Here is a 25,560-nt window from a genome sequence, read left to right as displayed (position 1 = left end):
GAGGAGGTTCTACATCACTACTGTGTGTGTGTGTGTGTGTGTGTGTGTGTGTGTGTGTGTGTGTGTGTGTGTGTGTGTGTGTGTGTGTGTGTGTGTGTGTGTGTGTGTGTGTGTGTGTGTGTGTGTGTGTGTGTGTGTGTGTGTGTGTGTGTGTGTGTGTGTGTGTGTGTGCCTTCCCTTAACCAATCGTCCATTTGTTAACAGTAAGCACCCAATGCCCAGCATCAAATTTATTTGTCACATACACATGGTTAGCAGATATTAATGCAAGTGTAGCGAAATGCTTGTGCTTCTAGTTCCGACCATGCAGTAATATCTAACAAGTAATATAACCTAACAGTTTCACAACAACTACCTTATACACACAAGTGTAAAGGAATGAATACGAATATGTACATAAAAATATATGAATGAGTGATGCCCAAACGGCATAGGCAAGATGCAGTAGATGGTATAGAGGACAATATATACATATGAGATGAGTAATGTAGGGTATGAAAACATTATTTAAAGTGGCTAGTGATACATTACATCAACATGGCAAGATGCAGTAGATGGTATAGAGTACAATATATACATATGAGATGAGTAATGTAGGGTATGTAAGCATTATATAAAGTGGCTAGTGATACATTCCATCAAGATGGCAAGATGCAGTAGATGGTATAGAGTACAGTATATACATATGAGATGAGTAATGTAGGGTATGTAAGCATTATACAAAGTGGCTAGTGGTAAATTGATTACATACATTTTTCCATTATTAAAGTGGCTAGAGTTGAGTCAGTATGTTGGCAACAGCCTTAGAATAGAAGCTGTTTTTCAGTCTCTCGGTCCCCGCTTTGATGCACCTGTACTGACCTCGCCTTCTGGATGATAGCGGGGTGAACAGGCAGTGGCTCGGGTGGTTGTTGTCCTTGATGATCTTTTTGGCCTTCCTGTGACATCGGGTGGTGTAGGTGTCCTGGAGGGCAGGTAGTTTGCACCCGGTGATGCGTTGTGCAGACCTCACTACCCTCTGGAGAGCCTTACGGTTATGGGCGGAGCAGTTGCCGTACCAGGCGGTGATACAGCCCGACAGGATGCTCTCGATTGTGCATCTGTAAAAGTTTGAGTGTTTTTGGTGACAAGCCAAATTTCTTCAGCCTCCTGAGGTTGAAGAGGCGCTGCTGCGCCTTCTTCACCACGCTGTCTGTGTGGGTGGACCATTTCAGTTTGTCCGTGATGTGTACGCTGAGGAACTTAAAACGTTCCACCCTCTCCACTACTGTCCCGTCAATGTAGATAGGGGGCTGCTCCCTCTGCTGTTTCCTGAAGTCCACGATCATCTCCTTTGTTTTGTTGACATTGAGTGTGAGGTTATTTTCCTGACACCACACTCCGAGGGCCCTCACCTCCTCCCTGTAGGCCGTCTCGTCGTTGTTGGTAATCAAGCCTACCACTGTAGTGTCGTCTGCAAACTTGATGATTGAGTTGGAGGCGTGCATGGCCACGCAGTCGTGGGTGAACAGGGAGTACAGAAGAGGGCTGAGAACGCACCCTTGTGGGGACCCAGTGTTGAGGATCAGCGGGGTGGAGATGTTGTTACCTACCCTCACCACCTGGGGGCGGCCCGTCAGGAATTCCAGGACCCAGTTGCACAGGGCGGGGTCGAGACCCAGGGTCTCGAGCTTAATGACGAGTTTGGAGGGTACTATGGTGTTAAATGCTGAGCTGTAATCGATGAACAGCATTCTTACATAGGTATTCCTCTTGTCCAGATGGGTTAGGGCAGTGTGCCGTGTGATGGCGATTGCGTCGTCTGTGGACCTATTGGGTCGGTAAGCAAATTGGAGTGGGTCTAGGGTGTCAGGTAGGGTGGAGATGATATGGTCCTTGACTAGTCTCTCAAAGCACTTCATGATGACGGAAGTGAGTGCTACAGGGCGGTAGTCATTTAGCTCAGTTACCTTAGCTTTCTTGGGAACAGGAACAATGGTGGCCCCCTTGAAGCATGTGGGAACAGCAGACTGGGATAAGGATGGATTGAATATGTCTGTAAACACATCAGCCAGCTGGTCTGCGCATGCTCTGAGGACGTGGCCGGGGATGCCGTCTGGGCCTGCAGCCTTGCGAGGGTTAACACGTTTAAATGTTTTACTCACCTCGGCTACAGTGAAGGAGAGCCCGCAGGTTTTGGTAGCGGGCCGTGTCAGTGACACTGTATTGTCCTTAAAGCGAGCAAAAGAGTTGTTTTGTCTGTCTGGGAGCAAGACATCGTGGTCTGCGACGGGGCTGGTTTTTCTTTTGTAGTCCGTGATCGACTGTAGAACTTGCCACATACCTCTTGTGTCTGAGCCGTTGAATTGCGACTCCACTTTGTCTCTATACTGACGCTTAGCTTGATTAGCTTGATTAGCTTGATTGCCTTGCGGAAGGAATAGCTACACTGTTTGTATTCGGTCATGTTTCCGGTCACCTTGCCCTGATTAAAAGCAGTGGTTCGCGCTTTCAGTTTAGCGCGAATACTGCCATCAATCCACGGTTTCTGGTTGGGGAATGTTTTAATAGACGCTGTGGGTACAACATCACCGATGCACTTGCTAATAAACTCGCTCCGATTAGTCGGACCAGCGTTGAACAGACCTGAGCGCGGGAGCTTCCTGTTTTAGTTTCTGTCTATAGGCTGGGAGCAACAAAATGGAGTCATGGTCAGCTTTTCCAAAGAGAGGGCGGGGGAGGGCCTTATATGCGTCGCAGAAGTTAGAATAACAATAGTCTAGGGTTTTGCCAGCCCTGGTAGCACAATCGATATGCTGATAGAATTTGGGGAGCTTTGTTTTCAGATTAGCCTTGTTAAAATCCCCAGCTACAATAAATGCAGCCTCAGGATATGTGGTTTCCAGTTTACATAGAGTCGAATGAAGTTCTTTCAGGGCCGTTGATGTGTCTGCTTGGTTGGGAATATACACGACTGTGATTATGATCGAAGAGAATTCTCTTGGTAGATAATGCGGTCGGCATTTGATTGTGAGGAATTCTAAGTCAGGTGATCAAAAGGACTTGAGTTCCTGTATGTTGTTATGATCACACCACGTCTCGTTAATCATAAGGCATACACACCCGCCCTTCTTCTTACCAGTGAGATGCTTGTTTCTGTCGGCGCGATGCGTGAAGAAACCAGGTGGCTGTACCGACTCCGATAGCGTGTCTTGAGTGAGCCATGTTTCCGTGAAACAAAGAACGTTACAGTCTCTGATGTCTCTGGAATGCTACCCTTGCATGGGGCCCGATCCCTGTTGTACACATTGCCCCTTCACACAAACAAACACAAACACTGCTTATGGTTGTCCATCGTGCCCGATGATCACCATCTTCTCTTTTACTTGTGAAATACGCCGCTTGTGAGCAGCTCCTGTCTCCCTGGTCCTCTCTGTCTATCTGTTGACTTGATGTGACATCTACTCTTGCCAGAGCAGTTACTGAACACAACACAAGGGAAACCAACTGTTACTGTGTGTGTGTGTCTGTGTTATGTGTGTGTGCGTGCGAGTGTGTGGATGTATTTTCTATTTTAAAAAATACATATACATTTTATTTTACAAGCCAGATGCAATAAAACAGCTAGCATCACCTTTAAAAGGCAAATGTGCCCTTCCTTACTTATTCCCTCCAATCTCCACCAAGGATGCAGAGGGTTAGAAATCCATTGTAAATTGGGCTGCTTCCCAAATAACACCCTCTTCCCTTATAGTGCACACTATGGGCCCAGGTCAAAAGTAGTGCGCTACTAAGGCAATGGTTTAATTTAACACCTTGAAGCTCAGATTAAAATATATATATATATATATATATATATATATATAAGAGAGAGAGAGAGAGAGAGAGAATAATTGTGTTATAATCAGACTCCATGTTTGAATGAGGCTGCTGTTCTCTCAACAGGTTATAAATCCGAAGAAGAAAGGAAAAAAGAAAAAATACCTAAACTCTGGAACGGTAAGCCACAACGGACATTGTCCATCCGTTCTTTTTATGTTGATTTGAGCTTGGTTTAGTCATTGTCTTTATTGTAAAGCCCGTTCCATCCTTGTATCAATATTGTCTCCAGGTAACTCTGCTCTCATTCCTGGTGGATATAGAAGTCACCTTCCTCGACTACATCAAAGGAGGGTGAGTGACACTGCCTTCTCTCTCTACAGTGTGAATGCAGAGACGGAGTGAAAGAACCTCTCACTCCTGCATTCCCTCGTTTATTCATATAGAAAAGAGAAAGAAAGACAGAGAAGTCGAGAGAAAAGAGAGAGATTGACAGGTGTGCAGATGTGGAGTCCGGTGGAGGGGGACGTGAGGAGAGTGAACTGTATGTGTGTTCATTCCGGCCCTCTAGTCCATGGCTGAATGGGTGATGGTGGCTGAGTGTGTGCAGTGGTGCGTAGCAGAACGCTCGCCCACACACACTTCCTGACTTTCATAAGACTCACAGCGGAAGGCTAGTCAGGCTTGCACTCCAGAGCATGGGTCGAACGGTTAAACAGGAAGAGAGGGAAAGGTTTAGAGAGACCGAGATGGAAAGAGTCAGAAAATCAGAGAGACAGTGAGATAGGTCTGTGATGAAATGAGAGACACAGAATGGCCATTTTGAAAGCAGCACTACAGTCCTCTTATGGCCTGTTCTTGACAACACTTCTCATCTAAAGGTCATGGATCATGTGTGGTATTGTACAACAAGGGTAGGTAGGGTAGCAGAATAACATGTGGTGCACTGACCCGTACACAGTCCGAGCTCTCTCAGTATTTCGATGAGCATTTATATTGTCAATGGCAGTCAGAGGAGGAGAGGGGAGCTTTTTTCAATCAAGCACAACATCTCATTGATATTGAGCTCTTTCCTCTCGGCATGTAGTCAGTCCTATACAGTCTGACATGTAGGAAGTTGGTCCTGTTTTGAGCTGTCGCCTGAGGGTGAGCTGAGGGGTAATCATCACTGACACTGACCCTCCTGTGTAGTTCAGGAAGTGTAGTCATGTGCTGTATGTGAATCTACCCTCAGGTTACTGTTGTGAATGTGTTCTCAGTTAACATCAATTTTAAAATACATGTTAATGAATATATAAATAACTAGGGCCGGGACAATACCAGTATTGCGATACTTGTTAGTGTGGTGGCAAGGAAACAAAATATGAAGCAAATTTGACTTCTTTATGAAAACGTCCCTAATGTTGGAAACAAACATCATTATGTTGTCATCCAGAGTCACATTTATTTATTTTCCAACCTATAGCACACAATATTTGGCACACAGGAGGTTTTTAAAGGACCAAAGAGTTTGGTCTGCTTCGTGTAAAAAATGTTGCCATGGAAAAAGTATTGCAATACTGGTAAATTGTCCCGGCCCTATAAATAACAGTGAATGTCTTCACAGCCCCAGTCAATGAGACAGCTGATGTATCTACATGTATGTAGAGGTGGATGTCTCTCCTCCCATCATATATGAGTAATACAGGACAAGCCAGAGGCTGAGGTCACTGACCTTTCCATGTGAGATCTACATTTACTTCCTCTACCAATCAATAAGGTATCGTCAGAATACCAAAGAATATGTGGATAATAGATGGATATACTAAACAAAAATATAAATGCAACATGCAACAATTTCAAAGATGTTTCTGAGTTACAGTTCATATAAGGAAACCAACCAATTAAAATAAATTCATTAAGCCCTAATCTATGGATTTCACATGACTGGTCCTGGGAGGGTATAGATCCACCCACTTGACAGCCAGGCCCACACACACACACAACCACTGCGGTGTGAGGCTGGTTGGACGTACTGCCAAATTCTCTAAAACAATGTTGGAGGTGGCTTATGGTAGAGATTTAACATTAAATGATCTGGAAACAGTTCTGGTGGACATTCCTGCAGTGTCAATTGCACGTTCCCTCAAAACTTGAGACATCTGTGGCATTTTAGTGGCCTTTTATTGTCCCCAGCACAAGGTGCACCTGTGTAATGATCATGCTGTTTAATCAACTTATTGATATGCCACACCTGTCAGGTGGATGGATTATCTTGACGTAAATGCTCACTAATTTGAGAGAAATAAGATTTTTATGTGTGCTGAAAATGTCAGGGCTCATTTATTTCAGCTCATGAAACATGAGCACTTTACATCTTGTGTTTATATTTTTGTTCAGTGTAAGTGACTGATTTGGTCTTATGTAGCAAAATTTTAAATTGTGTTTTTTACATTCAATAAAAGTAGAGACTCAGAGCTAGAAAATGATATACCATGCACTACAATGGAGTGATTTGAAAGTTGATAAACCCCACTTCTGATTTGAAAGTTGATAAACCCCAATTTTGAGGAAATGGCCCTTTTCTTTGTCTACACCCATTTAGCATAATTCACTACCTCTTAAGCCTTAGCCCCACCCATCTCTTTAAGGATCCACATGTGAGACCATGTGCTAAACAGAGATGGTAAGGTAGTGTAGTAAACAACCAAAGTGGTGAAAGTAGTAGCCTGCAATAAGAAAAACTCCAGGTAAAAATACACTTTATCTAGTCCTTGGCCTATATCCTAATCTGACTTTGGTACAGGTCGTGTTGTTCGTCACATTACCATCTGTGGTAAACACACACTATATAAAATACAAGTTTGTCACATGCACATGATACAGAAGGTGTAAACAGTACATCTACAATGCATTTGGAAAGTATTCAGACCCCTTGACTTTTTCCACATTTTGTTACTTTACAGCCTTATTCTAAAATTGATTTTTAAAAACTATTTCCCTCATCAATCTACACACAATACCCCATAATGACAAAGCAAAAATGCATTATTAGAAATGTTTGCAAATGTATAAAAAAAATAAAAACATATCACATTTACGTAAGTATTCAGACCCTTTACTCAGTACTTTGTTGAAGCACCTTTGGCAGCGATTACAGCCTTGCGTCTTCCTGGGTATGATGCTACAAGCTTGGCACACCAGTATTTGGGGAGTTTCTCCCATTCTTCTTTGCAGATCCTCTCAAGCGCTGTCAGGTTCAGTGGCGATTTTAGCATGTAAATCTTGGTGGGGCAAACTCCCCAATTTTTTTTTAGATGCATGCCAGCAAAGCCACAACACAACACTAAACAATACATTACTTGCACTATAATAGTGACAAACGGTGCCCACAAACTGTTAAGGCCTACATAAAGCTGTCCCAACAGCAGAGCTTTCTTTTCAGCACCATGGAGTGAATCCTTACCACCGCTACGACTGGCTATCAGAGGAGCCTTGTCTGGCAGCGAAACAGTTCTTTCAGCCTCGTTTACTGCCTTTTTAAAAAACATAGCTGATATGGCTGACTTGCTTAAACAAATGTGGTTTCTACTGACAATTGAGATGTAGACACTATGGCATAAGGGAATGATGTGCGGATAAGAGCCATTCCGTAATTTCGATATTAATGAGTGAGCTAAGACAGACATAGTCAATATTACTGTGTTCAGCACTTTTGACATGTACAGCGACAGAATGCAGAACATGGGCTGCTCTTACAGTATTTCCCTGTACACCAAGTCAGAACTGTAGGATAAATAAAAGGGCATATAAGCAGACAATGAAACCTCTTACAATATTATATGATGACAAATCTCAAAAACAGGTTATAGGCTACACATGCGCCACCGAGTCAGAACAGTAACGTAGGCGAAATTAAGAGGTGAAAATAGACCAAATTATTTGGGTGAGGCACATGGGCTACTAACAGCTTACCACACAACATACAGTTGAAGTCGGAAGTTTACATACACTTAGGTTGGAGTCATTGACTTGTTTTTCAACCACTCCACAAATTTCTTGTTAACAAACTGTACTTTTTGCAAGTTGGTTAGGACATCTACTTTGTGCATACACTAAGTTGACTGTGTCTTTAAACAGGTTGGAAAATTCCAGAAAACGATGTCATGGTTTTAGAAGCTTCTGATAGGCTAATTGACATCATTTGAGTCAATTGGAGGTGTACCTGTGGATGTATTTCAAGGCCTACCTTCAAACTCAGTGCCTCTTTGCTTGACATCATGGGAAAATCAATAGAAATCAGCCAATATCTCAGAAAAAAATGGTTGACCTCCACAAATCTGGTTCATCCTTGGGAGCAATTTCCAAACGCCTGAAGGTACCACGTTCATCTGTACAAACAATAGTACGCAAGTATAAACACCATGGGACCATGCAGCCGTCATACCGCTCAGGAAGGAGACTCATTCTGTCTCCTAGAGATGAACGTACTTTGGTGCGAAAAGTGCAACTCAATCCCAGAACAACAGCAAAGGACCTTGTGAAGATGCTGGAGGAAACAGGTACAAAAGTATCTATATCCACAGTAAAACGAGTCCTATATCGACGTAACCTGAAAGGCCACTCAGCAAGGAAGAAACCACTTCTCCAAAACCGCCATAAAAAAGCCAGGCTACGGTTTGCAACTGCGCAAGGCGACAAAGATCATACTTTTTGGAGAAATGTCCTCTGGTCTGATGAAACAAAAATAGAACTGTTTGGCAGTAATGACCATCGTTATGTTTGGAGGAAAAAGGGGGAGGCTTGCAAGCTGAATAACACCATCCCAACCGTGAAGCACAGGGGTGGCAGCATCATGTTGTGGGGGTGCTATGCTGCAGGAGGGAATGGTGCACTTCACAAAATAGATAGCATCATGAAGATGGAAAATTATGTGGATATATTGAAGCAACATCTCAAGACATCAGTCAGGAAGTTGAAGCTTGGTCGCAAATGGGTCTTCCAAATGGACAATGACCCCAAGCATACTTCCAAAGTTGTGGCAAAATGGCTTAAGGACAACAAAGTTAAGGTATTGGAATGGCCATCACAAAGCCTTGACCTCAATCCCATAGAGAATTTGTGGGTAGAACTGCAAAAGCGTGTGCGAGCAAGGAGGACTATAATCCTGACTGTTACACCAGCTCTGTCAGGAGGAATGGGCCAAATTCACCCAACTTGTTGTTGTGGGAAGCTTGTGGAAGTCTACCCAAAGCGTTTGACCCTTGTTCAACAATTTAAAGGCAATGCTACCAAATACTAATTATTTCTGACCCACTGGGAATGTGATGAAATAAATAATTCTCTCTACTATTATTCAGACATTTCACGTTCTTAAAATAAAGTGGTGATCCTAACTGACCTAAAATAGGGTATTTTTACTAGGGTTAAATGTTAGGAATTGTGAAAAACTGAGTTTAATTGTATTTGGCTAAGGTGTATGTAAACTTCCGACTTCAACTGTATATGTCTTTACTATAAAACCCATAAAAAAAACACACAGGAGGTCCCGTTAAAAAAAAGAGACTCCTCAAATGTTACAGTATAACTCGCACTCTGTAGGGCACTTTCAAGTGAATTTACTGCTGTATGCTAATACTTGTTCTGGACACGCCACTGCAAAGCACCACCTGGAGTTTGATAAACGGCATTGGTGCTATCACGAAATCTATTTTTCCGAGAAATTGTATTACTATAAAATAATATCCACATAATTTTGTTGCATAGAATATACAGTAGCTCAGTATTTGTATGATTTATTTTATACAGTATTTCTTTGCTCATCTTTATCAAGGGTGCCAGTAATTATGCACCTGACTGTATGTAACACAATGGCCGTTGTCCACAGTGATATGGACGCGTGACCATCACTGAATTGATCCTGTGGATGCATGTAATATGGACTGTATGTACACTGAGTGTACAAAACATTAAGAACACCTGCTCTTTCCAAGATGTAGACTGACCAGGTGAATCCAGGTGAAAGCTATGATCCCCTATTGATGTCACTTGTTATATCCACTTCAGTCAGTGTACTGTAGATAAAGGGGAGGAAATAGGTTAAAGAAGGATGTTTAAACCTTGAGACAATTGAAACATGGATTGTGTACGTGTGCCATTCAGAGGGTGAATGGGCAAGACAAAATATTCAAGTGCCTTTCAACTGGGTATGGTCGTAGGTGCCAGGCGCACCGGTTTGTTTCAAGAACTGCAACGCTGCTGGGGTTTTCACGCTCAACGGTTTCCCGTGTGTACCAAGAATGGTCCACCTCCCAAAGGACATCCAGCCATCTTGACACAACTGTGGGAAGTTCCTGTGGAGCGCTTCCGACATCTTGTAGTCCATGGAGGAGGGGCGGCAACTCAATATTAAGAAGGTGTTGTTAATGTTTGTACACTCAGTGTATATTGATGTGGTTTAATGTGTATGAGTGCGATGGAGGTTAACAGTGTAACTGGAGACAAGTGTGTAGGAGACAGGAGTTTACTTTTTTACTCTGCTTATGTAAAATGCATACACAAAACGAGGTCCTTCTGAATGTTGTAGAATAAAAAGCACTTTCCTAACTCCCAACATTTTATGTTTTTTTGACAGAGTGGGCCAAGTGGTGTACCCTGACGTTTGTGTGACTAAATGAAGTGGAAAGCGATGTTTTTGCTGTTTGAAGCCTAAATGGATGATAATGGACTATAGTGCTCATGTTTCATAATAACTGCTCCATGCTGAGCTCTTCTCACACAGCCTCCTCATACCCCCTCGTGTCTCTTCATCTGTTTGGCTTGTTTGATAAGAAATAGCATGTTACTTTAATAGGTATAATCTACACTGAACAAAAATATAAACGCAACATGTAAAGTGTTGGTCCCATGTTTCATGAGCTGAAATCAAGATCCCAGAAATGTTCCAAATCCCTGTTAGTGAGCATTTCTCCTTTGCCAAGATAATCCATCCACCTGACAGGTGTGGCATATCGAGAAGCTGATTAAACAGCATGATCATTACACAGGTGCACCTTGTGCTGGGGACAATAAAGGCCACTTTGAAATATGCAGTTTTGTCACACAACACAATGCCACAGATGTCTCAAGTTTTGAGGGAGCATGCAATTGTTATACTGACTGCAGGCCTGCCCACCAGAGCTGTTGCCAGAGAATTTAATGTTAATTTCTCTACCATAAGCCACCTCCAACGTTGTTTCAGAGTATTTTACAGTATGTACAACCGGTCTCACAACCTTAGACCACGCGTATGTCATCGTTTGCTGATGTCAACGTTGTGAACAGAGGGCCCCATGGTGGCGGGGGGGTTATGGTATGGGCAGGATAAGCTCCGGAAAAACGAACATAATTGCATTTTATCGATGGCAATTTGAATGCACAGAGATACCATGATGAGATCCTGAGGCCCATTGTTGTGCCATTCATCCACCGCCATCACCTCATGTTTCAGCATGATTACGCACGTCCCCATGCCGTAATGATCTGTACACAATTCCTGGAAGCTAGGGCCTCCCGAGTGGCGTAGCGGAGTGCTAGAGGTGTTATTACAGACACATGTTCATTCCCAGGCTGTGCCACAACCGACCGTGGCCGGGAGTCCCATAGGAAGGCGCACAATTGGGCCAGCGTAGTCCGGGTTAGGGGAGGGTTTGGCCAGTGGGGCTTTTACTTGGCTCATCGTGCTCTAGTGACTCCTTGTGGCGATCCGGGTGTCTGCGGGCTGACTCCGGTCGCCAGTTGAACGGTGTTTCCTCCGACACATTGGTGCGGCTGGCTTCCGGGTTAAGCTGGCGGTTGTTAAGGAGTGCGGTTAGGTGGGTCATGTTTCAGAGAACGTTTGATTCCACCTTCGCCTCTCCCGAGCCCGTTAGTTAGTTGCAGTGATGAGACAAGATTGAAAAAAGGGGGTAAAATTCAAATTTCTGGAAGCTGAAAATGTCCCAGTTCTTCCATGGCCTGAATACTCACCAGATATGTCATCCATTGAGCATGTTTGGGATGCTCTGGATCGACGTGAATGACAGCGTGTTCCAGTTCCCGCCAATATCCAGCAACTTTTCACAGCCATTGAAGAGGAGTGGGACAGGCCACAATCAACAGCCTGATCAACTCTATGCAAAGGAGATGTGTCGCGCTGCATTAGGCAAATGGTGGTCACACCAGATACTGACTGGTTTTCTGATCCACGTCCTCACCTTTTTTTTAAGGCATTTGTCACCAACAGATGCATATCTGGATTTCCAGTCATGTGAAATCTATAGATTAGGTCCTAATGAATTTATTTCAATTGACTGATTTCCTTATATGAACTGTAACTAAGTAACATCTTTGAAATTGTAGCATTTATATTTTTGTTCAGTATATAATCCCTTTTTATTTTCTTCTCTTCTTTCTTGTCTCTCCTCTCCACAGCATTTAGATTTTGATTGACACCTGTATGGAGATTCACCTCATTAGCCAAGAGCGTATTGAAGCCCTCAACCTGACAGGTTCTGAGTGAGAGCAGCCATTGTTAGTGACTCACTCCAATCTGCTCATTTTCATTAGCTCAGAAGCCCTTGGAAGTGAATGGGAATGCACCACAACTATTAGCATTGGAATTAGCATAGAGAATGGATGGGTAGTGTGTTGTAAATCCCCTATCGCTTATCCAGCAGCACACAGCTGTTATGTGTGTGCATGTGTGCGTGGGATTGGGACCCTCATTCAGTGTTAATGTATCAACACCAGTTATTGTATACAAAGGGATGAACACGGTCCATTTGAAACAGAATTAATCCAACCTTCTGTTCTGCTTGTGCGGCTTTCAAGTTGTATTAAGCGTGCGTCAATGCTCCCTTAGTGGTTGCTGGGGCTACGTTATGTAGGCAGCATGTAAACAATCAGTCTTCTTCTTCTCCTCCTTCTATCCTTCTTCTCTAAACTTCCACAGTATCACCACCACTGCACAGTACCATGGTTTGTCATACATTGTCAGAGCCTTGTCCAGTTGAAGCACCCAGGGCTTTAACAATAACACTAGGAATGGATCGCTCTCTGAGTCCCAGCTGTTTAATAGGCATTTCCTATCATATATCTCCCCTCCTTTCTCATTAACCCAGCGCACCTCTCTCTGTGTCTCTCTTTCTCCCTCGCTCTCTGTCACGATCGTTATAAGGAGTGGACCACGATGCAGCGTGGTATGTTTCCATCCTTTTATTTGGAAGAGAAACTTAAAGAACATAAACAATAAAGCGAATAAAAAAAACGTGACGCTCAACGTCGTGGTCGCAGGCAACTATACCTAGACAAGATCCCACAAAGCACAATGGGGAAATGGCTACCTAAATATGATCCCCAATCAGAGACAACGATAAACAGCTGCCTCTGATTGGGAACCACACCAGGCCAACATAGACATACAATTCCCCTAGATAACCCACCCTTAATCACATCCCGACCTAACCAACATAGAGAATAAACAGCTCTCTATGGTCAGGGCGTAACACTCTCTCTCTCTCCATCTCTCCACTCCAGTAACAAAAGGAGGATGCTTCTCTGCTCACCCTAATCTTCTCTACTTACACTGCCATTATTTTCATCAGCTCATCTCTCCAGACAAGTTTCTTTCTTTCCCAGGTGTTTTTATTTTTCTGTGAATTGGTCATCAGCTGGCTTTGTGACACACAGACGGGGTAGTTTTCTCTTCTTGCACGGAGGCAAACGGAAGCAAATTAAAGGAGCGCTGTCGAGAAAGGTACTGCACTGATCGCCCCTGGGTGATACTATCGTATAGGAGACATAAACATGAGTCGGGGTGTGTGCGCGCCTCATCCCCTGCACTCTGATAGCTTCAATATGGCTCACACTCCTCCACTCTTTTTATTTTTTTAACCTTTATTTAACCAGGGAAGACTTTGGGATTGACATGTTTTTCTCAAGTGAGCCCATGTAGTCGCTCTATAGACTGCCTCGTCACTTACGGTTGGGGAGATGGAGTCCTAATTTATGCATGAAACAATCAAGTGGGGTCAGATGAGGATTTTAATTAGCCACAGGACCAGTACGAATTACTCCTACAGGGTTTCCCATGTCCGCTGGCAGGGGCAGATGGATGCCACTAATACAATAACACTCCTACAGTAGTGCTATTTACTTATTATGAATCACTACCCATAGACAAGGCTGGAAGGGACAGTATGTTAGTCATAGTATGTTAGATGTTTGTTAAGCATGAGAAAATCTCTCCCTCCTCTCTCCCCCTTTCCTCCCCCCTCCCACTCCCCATCTCCTCTCTCTGCTTCTCCTCTCTCTGATAATGATCCAGCTAATAACACAGGCAGACATGAAATGGTTTGCTACAAAGTCCTCATAGTCACTTCCTTAGGGATTTGCTGCTTTAACGTTACTTGAGAAGAGCTGAATTTCTATCCGTTACTTTAATGTTGCTTTTAGATAACGTTTCAAGGCAAGCTTCACCTAAAAATGGACCATATTAAAAGTCAAATTCTCTCTCTCCGTATCTGTTGAAAGATTAGCTTTTCGGGTTTGAGCTGGGTTAAAGCGGCAATAAGCAGTAGAAACAATAACAAAGTGCAATCCCTGCCCCTTTTTCGGTAAAAAGCTGAGGGGTGGGGCTGGAGAAATGTAAACTGTCTCAAATTCATAGACAGATATATGGATGCATGGCCTGACCATCCATGATATCAGCTTTATTGTTTTAACCATGTTTTGAGGCTATACAGTGTTTGTTTACATTTACTTTGTTTACAAACATTGGTTTACAAACAAGCTTATATTTTGGGTACTGATGGGGGTACAACAGTTGAACTAAGCTCATGAGTTATATTCTTTAAGAACAAATGGGTACATATCATTCATTTATTAGTGAAAAAATTGATGTAGCAACTGCTGATTGCCCCTTTAAGGTCAGAACGGGCTGGCTAGTTTTCCTGGAACATGCATCGCCAGGGGCAACACCTGGAGCCAATGGGGTGATGTTTCACTCTTACCTCACTGTGCACACTCATCTGTGATTGGTGCAGAAGCTTCAGCTGACCTTTAGCGAGAGCCTTCTGCATTGTAATGGGAATAATTAGATTGTATCTCTGAGTTGTATCTCCACTGATTTACAGTCTCTGAGTTATATGGAAATGACTGAGTAATATTTCATTTCAGACTAGGATACATTTCTCTACTCTTTTTTTATTTTTCTCTCTTTATCCATCTCCTTCCCCTGTTTCTGGCTGTCCTCACACTCTGAACGAGGTGGAAACTGTGGGTGTGTGTGTGTGTGTTTGAGGAGAGATCCATAATTCAGGCTGGCGGGCCAGTCTGTCTGTCTCCCTCTTGGCACAGAGAGCTGGACCAGATATGACTCCAATACACCACTGTCTCACCTCATCTTCTCCTTGAAGACTTGTCCCCATGTTCCTTTCTCTGAATATTAAACTGTCTCCTCTCCACTGACTTCTGCAGCGTACCAATGCTCTTAAATATTGAGTGGTACATCTTGGCACTGAATTATACTGAGGGAAAAAAATACTTGAATTCATGTAACATGAGTTACATTACAATTCGGTGAAGTTAAAACATTATATGTTTGATGCAGGATTGTCACGTTCGTCATAGTAATCGGACCAAGGCGCAGCGTGCGTAGAGTTCCACATCTTTTAATAAACAGAAACTCACCAAACAAAACAACAAAAGCACAAACGAAACGCTACTGGTGTGTGCACACAGGCAACTATCTGTAGACAAGATCCCACAAACACAATCGGGGAAAATGGCTACCTAAATATGATCCCCAATCAGAGACAACGATAAACAGCTGTCTCTGATTGGGAAGCATACCAGGCCAACATAAACCATTAATCACCTAGATGACCCACCCTAGTCAGTATCATGCCCCAACCAACATAGAGGATAAACAGCTCTCTATGGTCAGGGCGTGAAAAGGATAACCCAGTATAATGTGCACATTGACTTACACTAGCAGATGTAACTTTTTAACCCTACACAAATATTCTTTAAGAAATGCGCTCAATGGCTTCCGGGTTAAGCGAGCAATGTGTCAAGAAGCAGTGCTACTTGGCGGGGTCGTGTTTCAGAGGACGCATGGCTCTCAACATTCGCCTCTCCCGAGTCCGTATGAGAGTTGCAACGATGGGACAAGACTGTAACTACCAATTGGATATCACGAAATTGGGTTGAAAAAAGGTATATAATAAGAAATGGGCTCAAACACATTCTTAGCATGCATGCAAAACGAAGCATAAATGAGTGATTTAACACTACATTTGTGATTTAACTCAGGGGGAATGATGCAAGCATCCCTCTACTCCCTCTGCTCCCTCCTCTCATCCTCCCTCTCTCCTCCCCTCCATCCCTAGACTCTATCTGCCCTAACATGAGGCGACAGCGCCGTACTTCAGGCATCACTCCCCACCCACCCCTTCCTCTCCCAGCAGTAGACCCAGGCTGTGTGTGTCTGTGTGCACTAGAGAGTAGCGCAAAGTCCGACCAGGGCCCTATCCATCCATACCCGCCTCATGGCTCCTAGCCTGACCTGAACCACAGCCAACGCAGGCAGAGTGGCTCGGAGCTGGGGAGAGGAGAGCACAGAGCCCCTGGTCTGGTTCTCCCCCTCCCTCACAATGAGTAAACAGGCTTCTTCAGGTCTGCTGCACTAACATGTGTCTGCGGGCTGTGCAGTGCACTCCACATTGCGTCACAGGGTGACACGTCCAATGGTTCCTTACAGTACCTGATCTATTCAAATACAGGAGGTGGTGGAGAGGGCAAGAGGATGTGTGAGCTACGGCGCACGGCACGCACAGCACACATCAGCACTGTGTGCACTCCTCTGTTGAACCTCTTGTTTGTCTTGACTTCTTGGGATTAGAAAGATTTCAATTTGATTTTGTTTCTTCAGGCACCCGAGGGCAAGGAGTGGTTTCAACTTGCCTGCTTGCTTGAGCTATGATAATCAGAACATTATTGTGTTTACTAAAGTTCATTAAGCCAATGGTTTATGGTGTGTGTGTGTCTATGTTAGCGTGTGGTAAATTAATAATTACTCTCCTCTTGTTTTTGCCTTCCAGGACCCAGATTAATTTCACAGTGGCAATTGATTTCACCGCTTCAAACGGTGAGCAACACACACACACACTCGCACACACTCAACACTTCTCCTAATGGTCGACCAGGGCTGTTTAAATGTATGCATATGGGGTGATCTGTAATAGCCCTACTCCTTTATTGCAGGGCAGGCTAAAACCTAATGCTGTGAAAGAGATGATAGCTTAGTGGTGATAACAGGAATGAATGTGCCTCTCTTGTATATTTGAATGTGTACCTGTTATAGCAAGGCTGGAAGGAAATGACCTATCTCTTAGACTTTATAGTGATGTTGACTGGGACTACCATATCTCTTAGATAACAACAGATGGATCAATTCAAACTTAGACCCGCTGATAACTCATAAGCGTAGGGTTATTGCTTCCTCGTTTTTATTTGACGAGGTCCGATATATGATGTGCAGGAGCTGATGTTCTGGATGTGTGTCCAATAGGGCCGTTAAAAGATCGAAAGTTCAATATGTCACCATACTCATAACCACTACAGCCAGTGTGCTATAAAGTGAAATTATTCTCCTGCTCATATTGGTCATGTAATTATGCATGTCACTCGTACTGTACCCACTACCCAGAGTCGTATATAGAGGGAAAGGCAGGGAAAGAGATCTAACACGGTCTCTAGTGAAATGGTGGATTATGCTGTCTAAAAGTGTCAGCCTTTTGGTTGAACTCACAACTACCTTTATGTATGGGCAAAATTCAGATAACACTGTATTCCACATATAATGCACCACTTTCTACCATGAACAGCACGGGCTAGCAGTGCACTAAATGGGGAATGGAGTTAAATTTGAGACACAGCCGTTCCTTTCTATATCTGGCTCTGTTGTTCCATTATTGTACCTTGTTATTATTCTCCCATTATTTACCATTACTGTACCTGTTTCCCAGGCAACCCAGCCCAGCCCACCTCCCTCCACTACATGAGTCCTTACCAGATGAATGCCTACGCCATGGCCCTGAAGGCTGTAGGGGAGATCATCCAGGACTACGACAGTGATAAGATGTTCCCTGCTTTGGGCTTCGGAGCCAAGCTGCCCCCCGACGGACGGGTCTCGCATGAGTTCGCCCTGGTAAGTGACCTCTAACCCCCTAAACCCCGATAAGATAATCCCTACCACATATACTTCATGTGTTTACCGTGGTTGCAGGCTTGTTTTGTTTACATCTGGTCAAACGCTGCAGATGCACCCATCGAAGCGTAAGCAATTAGACAAGTGAAAGAGCAACAACACCCTAAGCAAACTCCACCTATCTGGCACTCCAGGCAGGCTCAAACGCTCAAAGTTTCATTGTCTACTTAGTGGCTGTATTGTAGAGGCTTAGGATGCCAAGTCCTAAAATACTACCACTGACTTCTATGACTGCCAATGGGAACAGTAACTGTCCTCTCTGTAAGGAAAAAACATTGATCACAGACAGCCCTCCCTCCCATGCCCTCCCTCCCTCCCTCCCCCTCTCTCTCCTTCCCTCTTCAGCTCTACAGAGTACTGTAAACAGTAGGATACCACTCAGACAGGAACAGCCTCCAGCATGCTCAGCAGGGATTTCCCATATCTCTGACTGGGCCTAAAGTTGTATTGATGAAAGCTGTGTATTTATCCTCCTCTCCCTCTCTTTTTTTCCTAGTTCTCCTACTTCATTCCCCTGCTTCAGAATTTAATTAGAAAGATCTTACATTTTTCTTTTTAGTTTCTTCTCTTTTTTAATTTTCTTCTCCTGCTTGAATGGGATTGATGACAGATGTTTAACTATCCTCCTTCTCTTTTTGTGTCTTCCAGAATGGCAACCCCCAAAACCCATACTGTGCAGGTATAGATGGAGTGATGGAGGCATATTACCAGAGCCTGAAGTCTGTCTGCCTCTACGGCCCAACCAACTTCTCTCCTGTCATCAACCATGTGGCCAGGTAAAGGGGCTATGAGGAACAAAGCTGGACTTGAAACAGCTTTAAGGTCACTTCAGTTTTTGATTCATTTCAGTGAATTTTCGAACCAAATTGAAATTCAACTTATGATTTGAAAATTATATTACCCACGGTTTTCTATTTTTGAGTTTTTAGATTCACTCCCTGACCTGACTGAAATCACATAGCAGGGTGATAAAAACAGAGGGCGACATCTATAGGTCTTCCTTCATTAAATTTCAGACCACATTCCTCCCAATGCACACCTAAACCTCCCAGGCATGAGAGAGCCATATGTCTATATAGAGCCATATGTCATGATGCCTGAGTCCTGAGTAGATCAATACTAACTAAGATGGCCTGAACGTGTGTATCGATCCTCTGTCCTCTGTGTTCCAATGAGAGCCATTCGCCACGCAGGCTGTATGTTGTGATTGAGTCATTTCCCTGAGAGCAGGAAGGACAACAGAGGAAGTCTGCAGACTAACAGAGAGCTAACTGAGATGGATCAACTTGTATAAGTGCAAGTAGATGTTTCAGTACATAACTCACAGAGTATTATACTGAGAATAAGTTGGTGACAGTGTTTCGGCCACACGGTCAGACTAACGGACACTTAACTGAGATTCTTCAATTCTTAAGTGTGACTATGCTTCTCAGGGCATGCACAGCTCACAGAGATAATTTCACAAATAATCAGTGTAACAACATTCCACTGTAGAACTTTAACGTTAATTGAGTCACATAAAAGGTGCTTCTGAGCTGTTAAATAAAAAAAGTTGTTTTTTTACTTTTGTCACGTTCTGTTCTTTAGTTAACCTGTAAACGTGTTGTTTGTGTGAGTGAACAGTGAACAGTGACTACACAGTCCTTCTCACACACATACATGCGCACGCGTGCACATACACACACACACACACACACACACACACAGTCCTTAAGCCTTAATGAGTTTTCCTTAATGAAGTAAAGGTGCTGTCAGAAGACTTGAGATTAACAGATTAGTGTGTGTGTGTGTGTGTGTGTGTGTGTGTGTGTGTGTGTGTGTGTGTGTGTGTGTGCATCCACATGCATGTGTGTGTGCCTATTTGTTGTTGCTCGGAAGCCAAGGTAGAAATATTGAGTTGAGGGGTGACAACCCAGTGCAAAATTTGTGTGTGGCTTTCAGAATCCACAATCATTAGTACCATCCTAGAACACTACCTTACCCCTCTCCTCCCTTCTCCTCACCTCTCCCCTCACTTCCAGGCACCGCTGTCATTCCAGCCTCCTTTCCTCTCATCTACTCTGTCTCATCTCCTCGTTTCGCCGTGTGCCACTCGCCCCCACGTTTTAATAATAACCACTCCGTTCCATCTCTGCCTTGCCTCACGCTCCTCGCAGTTTAATAACTGTTCAATTGACTTCTCTGTCTTCTTCTCTGTATCCGACGCTGCAAGCATCTGATGTTCTCTCTCCGCACGCCTTACGTGTGTTTGAGAAGCACAGGGAGCAGTCAGAGGCCAGGGCACATGTTGTGTAAAGTCGGTGCCAGAAATAATATCACTACCCAAGCCAGTTCATGCCGGGTTTGAAAGGTTACATCTGTAGGAAATAAAGACAATTGTATAATGTAGGGTTTTATGGATAATATAAACACTTGTGTGGTTCACCTATGTACTCTGTGTTTATCTCTCCTGTCTGTAGGTATGCTGCGTCAGTGAATGATGGCTCTCAGTACTTCGTCCTTCTCATCATCACAGATGGAGTCATCTCAGACATGGCCCAGACCAAGGAGTCCATCGTCAACGTAAGAACAACAACTGCTAAGCAATGTTCCCACTTTGGCAAAGACCACATTCACGGTAAACCCTGCATATGTCGGCTCAATCGGAATGACCTTTAAATGGAAATTTTTCCAAATCCACGATCTGATTGAATCCCGGCCCTAGTCACTAGATGGCCAGTATGGACGCTAGTGGCTAAGACACACAGCACTGTCTGCATTATCATAGTCAGGGGAGATGAAGTGGGCACAGTAATATATATGTATGTATGTATGTATGTATGTATACATATATGTGTATATATATATATATATATGTATATATGTGTATATATATGTATATATATATATATGTATATATGTGTATATATATATATATATATATATATATATATGTGTGTGTGTGTGTATATATATATATGTATATTTATGTGTATATATATGTATGTGTATATATATATGTATATATGTGTATAATATATATATATGTGTGTGTATATATATATATATATATATATATATATGTATATTTATGTGTATATATATATGTATATGTATGTATTTGTATATATATGTATGTATATATATGTATGTATATATATGTATATATGTATGTATGTATATATATATGTATATATATATATATACAGTGGGGAGAACAAGTATTTGATACACTGCCGATTTTGCAGGTTTTCCTACTTACAAAGCATGTAGAGGTCTGTAATTTTTTATCATAGGTACACTTCAACTGTAAGAGACGGAATCTAAAACAAAAATCCAGAAAATCACATTGTATGATTTTTAAGTAATTAATTTGCATTTTATTGCATGACATAAGTATTTGATACATCAGAAAAGCAGAACTTAATATTTGGTACAGAAACCTTTGTTTGCAATTACAGAGATCATACGTTTCCTGTAGTTCTTGACCAGGTTTGCACACACTGCAGCAGGGATTTTGCCCACTCCTCCATACAGACCTTCTCCAGATCCTTCAGGTTTCGGGGCTGTCGCTGGGCAATACGGACTTTCAGCTCCCTCCAAAGATTTTCTATTGGGTTCAGGTCTGGAGACTGGCTAGGCCACTCCAGGACCTTGAGATGCTTCTTACGGAGCCACTCCTTAGTTGCCCTGGCTGTGTGTTTCGGGTCGTTGTCATGCTGGAAGACCCAGCCACGACCCATCTTCAATGCTCTTACTGAGGGAAGGAGGTTGTTGGCCAAGATCTCGCGATACATGGCCCCATCCATCCTCCCCTCAATATGGTGCAGTCGTCCTGTCCCCTTTGCAGAAAAGCATCCCCAAAGAATGATGTTTCCACCTCCATGCTTCACGGTTGGGATGGTGTTCTTGGGGTTGTACTCATCCTTCTTCTTCCTCCAAACACGGCGAGTGGAGTTTAGACCAAAAAGCTCTATTTTTGTCTCATCAGACCACATGACCTTCTCCCATTCCTCCTCTGGATCATCCAGATGATCATTGGCAAACTTCAGATGGGCCTGGACATGCGCTGGCTTGAGCAGGGGGACTTTGCGTGCGCTGCAGGATTTTAATCCATGACGGCGTAGTGTGTTACTAATGGTTTTCTTTGAGACTGTGGTCCCAGCTCTCTTCAGGTCATTGACCAGGTCCTGCCGTGTAGTTCTGGGCTGATCCCTCACCTTCCTCATGATCATTGATGCCCCATGAGGTGAGATCTTGCATGGAGCCCCCGACCGAGGGTGATTGACCGTCATCTTGAACTCCATTTTCTAATAATTGCGCCAACAGTTGTTGCCTTCTCACCAAGCTGCTTGCCTATTGTCCTGTAGCCCATCCCAGCCTTGTGCAGGTCTACAATTTTATCCCTGATGTCCTTACACAGCTCTCTGGTCTTGGCCATTGTGGAGAGGTTGGAGTCTGTTTGATTGAGTGTGTGGACGAGTTCAAACAGGTGCAGTTAATACAGGTAATGAGTGGAGAACAGGAGGGCTTCTTAAAGAAAAACTAACAGGTCTGTGAGAGCCGGAATTCTTACTGGTTGGTAGGTGATCAAATACTTATGTCATGCAATAAAATGCAAATTAATTACTTAAAAATCATGCAATGTGATTTTCTGGATTTTTGTTTTAGATTCCGTCTCTCACAGTTGAAGTGTACCTATGATAAAAAATTACAGACCTCTACATGCTTTGTAAGTAGGAAAACCTGCAAAATCGGCAGTGTATCAATACTTGTTCTCCCCACTGTATATAGGGAGAGGTAAAGGCTGACTTGGGATCAGTTCCTAGATAAACAAGTAAACAAGACATTCTGAAAAACTCATCATTCTACAGCCCTGGGGTAACACCTCAGTCAAACTAACTCATCATTCTACAGCCCTGGGGTAACACCTCAGTCAAACTAACGTATCATTCTACAGCCCTGGGGTAACATCTCAGTCAAACTAACTCATCATTCTACAGCCCTGGGGTAACACCTCAGTCAAACTAACTCATCATTCTACAGCCCTGGGGTAACACCTCAGTCAAACGAACTCATCATTCTACAGCCCTGGGGTAACACCTCAGTCAAACTAACTCATCATTCTACAGCCCTGGGGTAACACCCCAGTCAAACTAACTCATCATTCTACAGCCCTGGGGTAACACCTCAGTCAAACTAACTCATCATTCTACAGCCCTGGGGTAACACCTCAATCAAACTAACGTATCATTCTACAGCCCTGGGGTAACATCTCAGTCAAACTAACTCATCATTCTACAGCCCTGGGGTAACACCTCAGTCAAACTAACTCATCATTCTACAGCCCTGGGGTAACACCTCAGTCAAACGAACTCATCATTCTACAGCCCTGGGGTAACACCTCAGTCAAACTAACTCATCATTCTACAGCCCTGGGGTAACACCCCAGTCAAACTAACTCATCATTCTACAGCCCTGGGGTAACACCTCAATCAAACTAACGTATCATTCTACAGCCCTGGGGTAACATCTCAGTCAAACTAACTCATCATTCTACAGCCCTGGGGTAACACCTCAGTCAAACTAACTCATCATTCTACAGCCCTGGGGTAACACCTCAGTCAAACTAACTCATCATTCTACAGCCCTGGGGTAACACCTCAGTCAAACTAACTCATCATTCTACAGCCCTGGGGTAACACCTCAGTCAAACTAACTCATCATTCTACAGCCCTGGGGTAACACCTCAATCAAACTAACGTATCATTCTACAGCCCTGGGGTAACATCTCAGTCAAACTAACGTATCATTCTACAGCCCTGGGGTAACACCTCAGTCAAACTAACTCATCATTCTACAGCCCTGGGGTAACACCTCAGTCAAACTAACTCATCATTCTACAGCCCTGGGGTAACACCTCAGTCAAACTAACTCATCATTCTACAGCCCTGGGGTAACACCTCAATCAAACTAACGTATCATTCTACAGCCCTGGGGTAACACCTCAGTCAAACTAACTCATCATTCTACAGCCCTGGGGTAACACCTCAGTCAAACTAACTCATCATTCTACAGCCCTGGGGTAACACCTCAATCAAACTAACGTATCATTCTACAGCCCTGGGGTAACATCTCAGTCAAACTAACTCATCATTCTACAGCCCTGGGGTAACACCTCAATCAAACTAACGTATCATTTTACAGCCCTGGGGTAACATCTCAGTCAAACTAACTCATCATTCTACAGCCCTGGGGTAACACCTCAGTCAAACTAACTCATCATTCTACAGCCCTGGGGTAACACCTCAGTCAAACTAACTCATCATTCTACAGCCCTGGGGTAACACCTCAGTCAAACTAACTCATCATTCTACAGCCCTGGGGTAACACCTCAGTCAAACTAACTCATCATTCTACAGCCCTGGGGTAACACCTCAGTCAAACTAACTCATCATTCTACAGTCCTGGGGTAACACCTCAGTCAAACTAACTCATCATTCTACAGCCCTGGGGTAACACCTCAGTCAAACTAACTCATCATTCTACAGCCCTGGGGTAACACCTCAGTCAAACTAACTCATCACTCATAAAGATGGAGAGAGCAGGGGCAGGGTTATGGCACACACACACACACACAAAGACACACGTACACACACGAACACACACACACACACGTTAAAGTGTTGGGGTCAGGGGAGACTTTTATTTATTTATTTTCTCGTCCCCAACTTCCGAGAGGTGTTCCTGTCCCACGCAGCCCTCAGGAAGATGCTACATCTCACAGACACACACCATGAATATTTACACACACACACAGACACAGCTTGGGGTGAATCAACTTTATTGTATAGGCTGTAGGCTGTATAGGTTCTCGGTCAACATCACTCATAAAACTCATTTCTCAGACTGTCTGACAGAATCCTATGAATATTTATACTGTGTGACAGACTCAACGTTATGTCACAGACATAATGGGGAGAATATGGGACTCAACTTTGTTTCCTCGTGTCCTATCCAGGCATCGTGTCTTCCCATGTCGATTATCATCGTAGGGGTGGGACCAGCAGAATTTGATGGTAAGAAACACACACAGATGCACAAATGTACGTACGTGCGTATGCGCACACACATGCACACACGCGCACACACACACACACACACACACACACACACACACACACACACACACATATACACTCCACTGAGCAGATGATGACTACAGTATCATGTTTCTCCTCAGCGATGATCGAGTTGGACGGGGATGAAGTGAGGATCTCGTCGAGAGGAAGATATGCAGAGAGGGACATTGTTCAGGTACGCCGTGTTCCTTCTGTTTGTTCCACTGCTAGGCTGCAAGATGCATGGAGTCAAATAGGTAGGGTTTTGGGAGCATTAGAATATGCCTCACAAACAAAGAAACTGTTTCCATCTGCATCCATCTGCATCCATCTGACTCCATTTTGTGACTACTGCTATTGTACAAAGGGCTTTATAAAAATACATTTGATTGA

The 25,560-nt window shown here is 43.5% G+C and overlaps 1 protein-coding gene across 1 annotated transcript in view; it reads left to right on the top strand.

Annotated features, from left to right (window-relative positions):
* The window catches only part of LOC120049845 (copine-8-like), a 118,885-nt gene that overhangs the window by 87,583 nt on the left and 5,742 nt on the right, over window positions 1–25,560 (top strand). The window contains exons 12-19 of the mRNA XM_038996301.1: window positions 3,925–3,978; window positions 4,091–4,152; window positions 16,899–16,945; window positions 17,826–18,007; window positions 18,716–18,843; window positions 20,527–20,629; window positions 25,068–25,125; window positions 25,290–25,363. Of these exons, the coding sequence (XP_038852229.1) occupies window positions 3,925–3,978; window positions 4,091–4,152; window positions 16,899–16,945; window positions 17,826–18,007; window positions 18,716–18,843; window positions 20,527–20,629; window positions 25,068–25,125; window positions 25,290–25,363 (708 nt within the window). The remainder of the gene's footprint in view (window positions 1–3,924; window positions 3,979–4,090; window positions 4,153–16,898; window positions 16,946–17,825; window positions 18,008–18,715; window positions 18,844–20,526; window positions 20,630–25,067; window positions 25,126–25,289; window positions 25,364–25,560) is intronic.

This window comes from Salvelinus namaycush, chromosome 6 (genome assembly GCF_016432855.1).
Source record: "Salvelinus namaycush isolate Seneca chromosome 6, SaNama_1.0, whole genome shotgun sequence".
In the NCBI taxonomy this organism is placed as follows: domain Eukaryota; kingdom Metazoa; phylum Chordata; class Actinopteri; order Salmoniformes; family Salmonidae; genus Salvelinus; species Salvelinus namaycush.
Note: the sequence above shows the minus strand (reverse complement) of the source record. Positions and strands in the feature narration are given on the sequence as shown.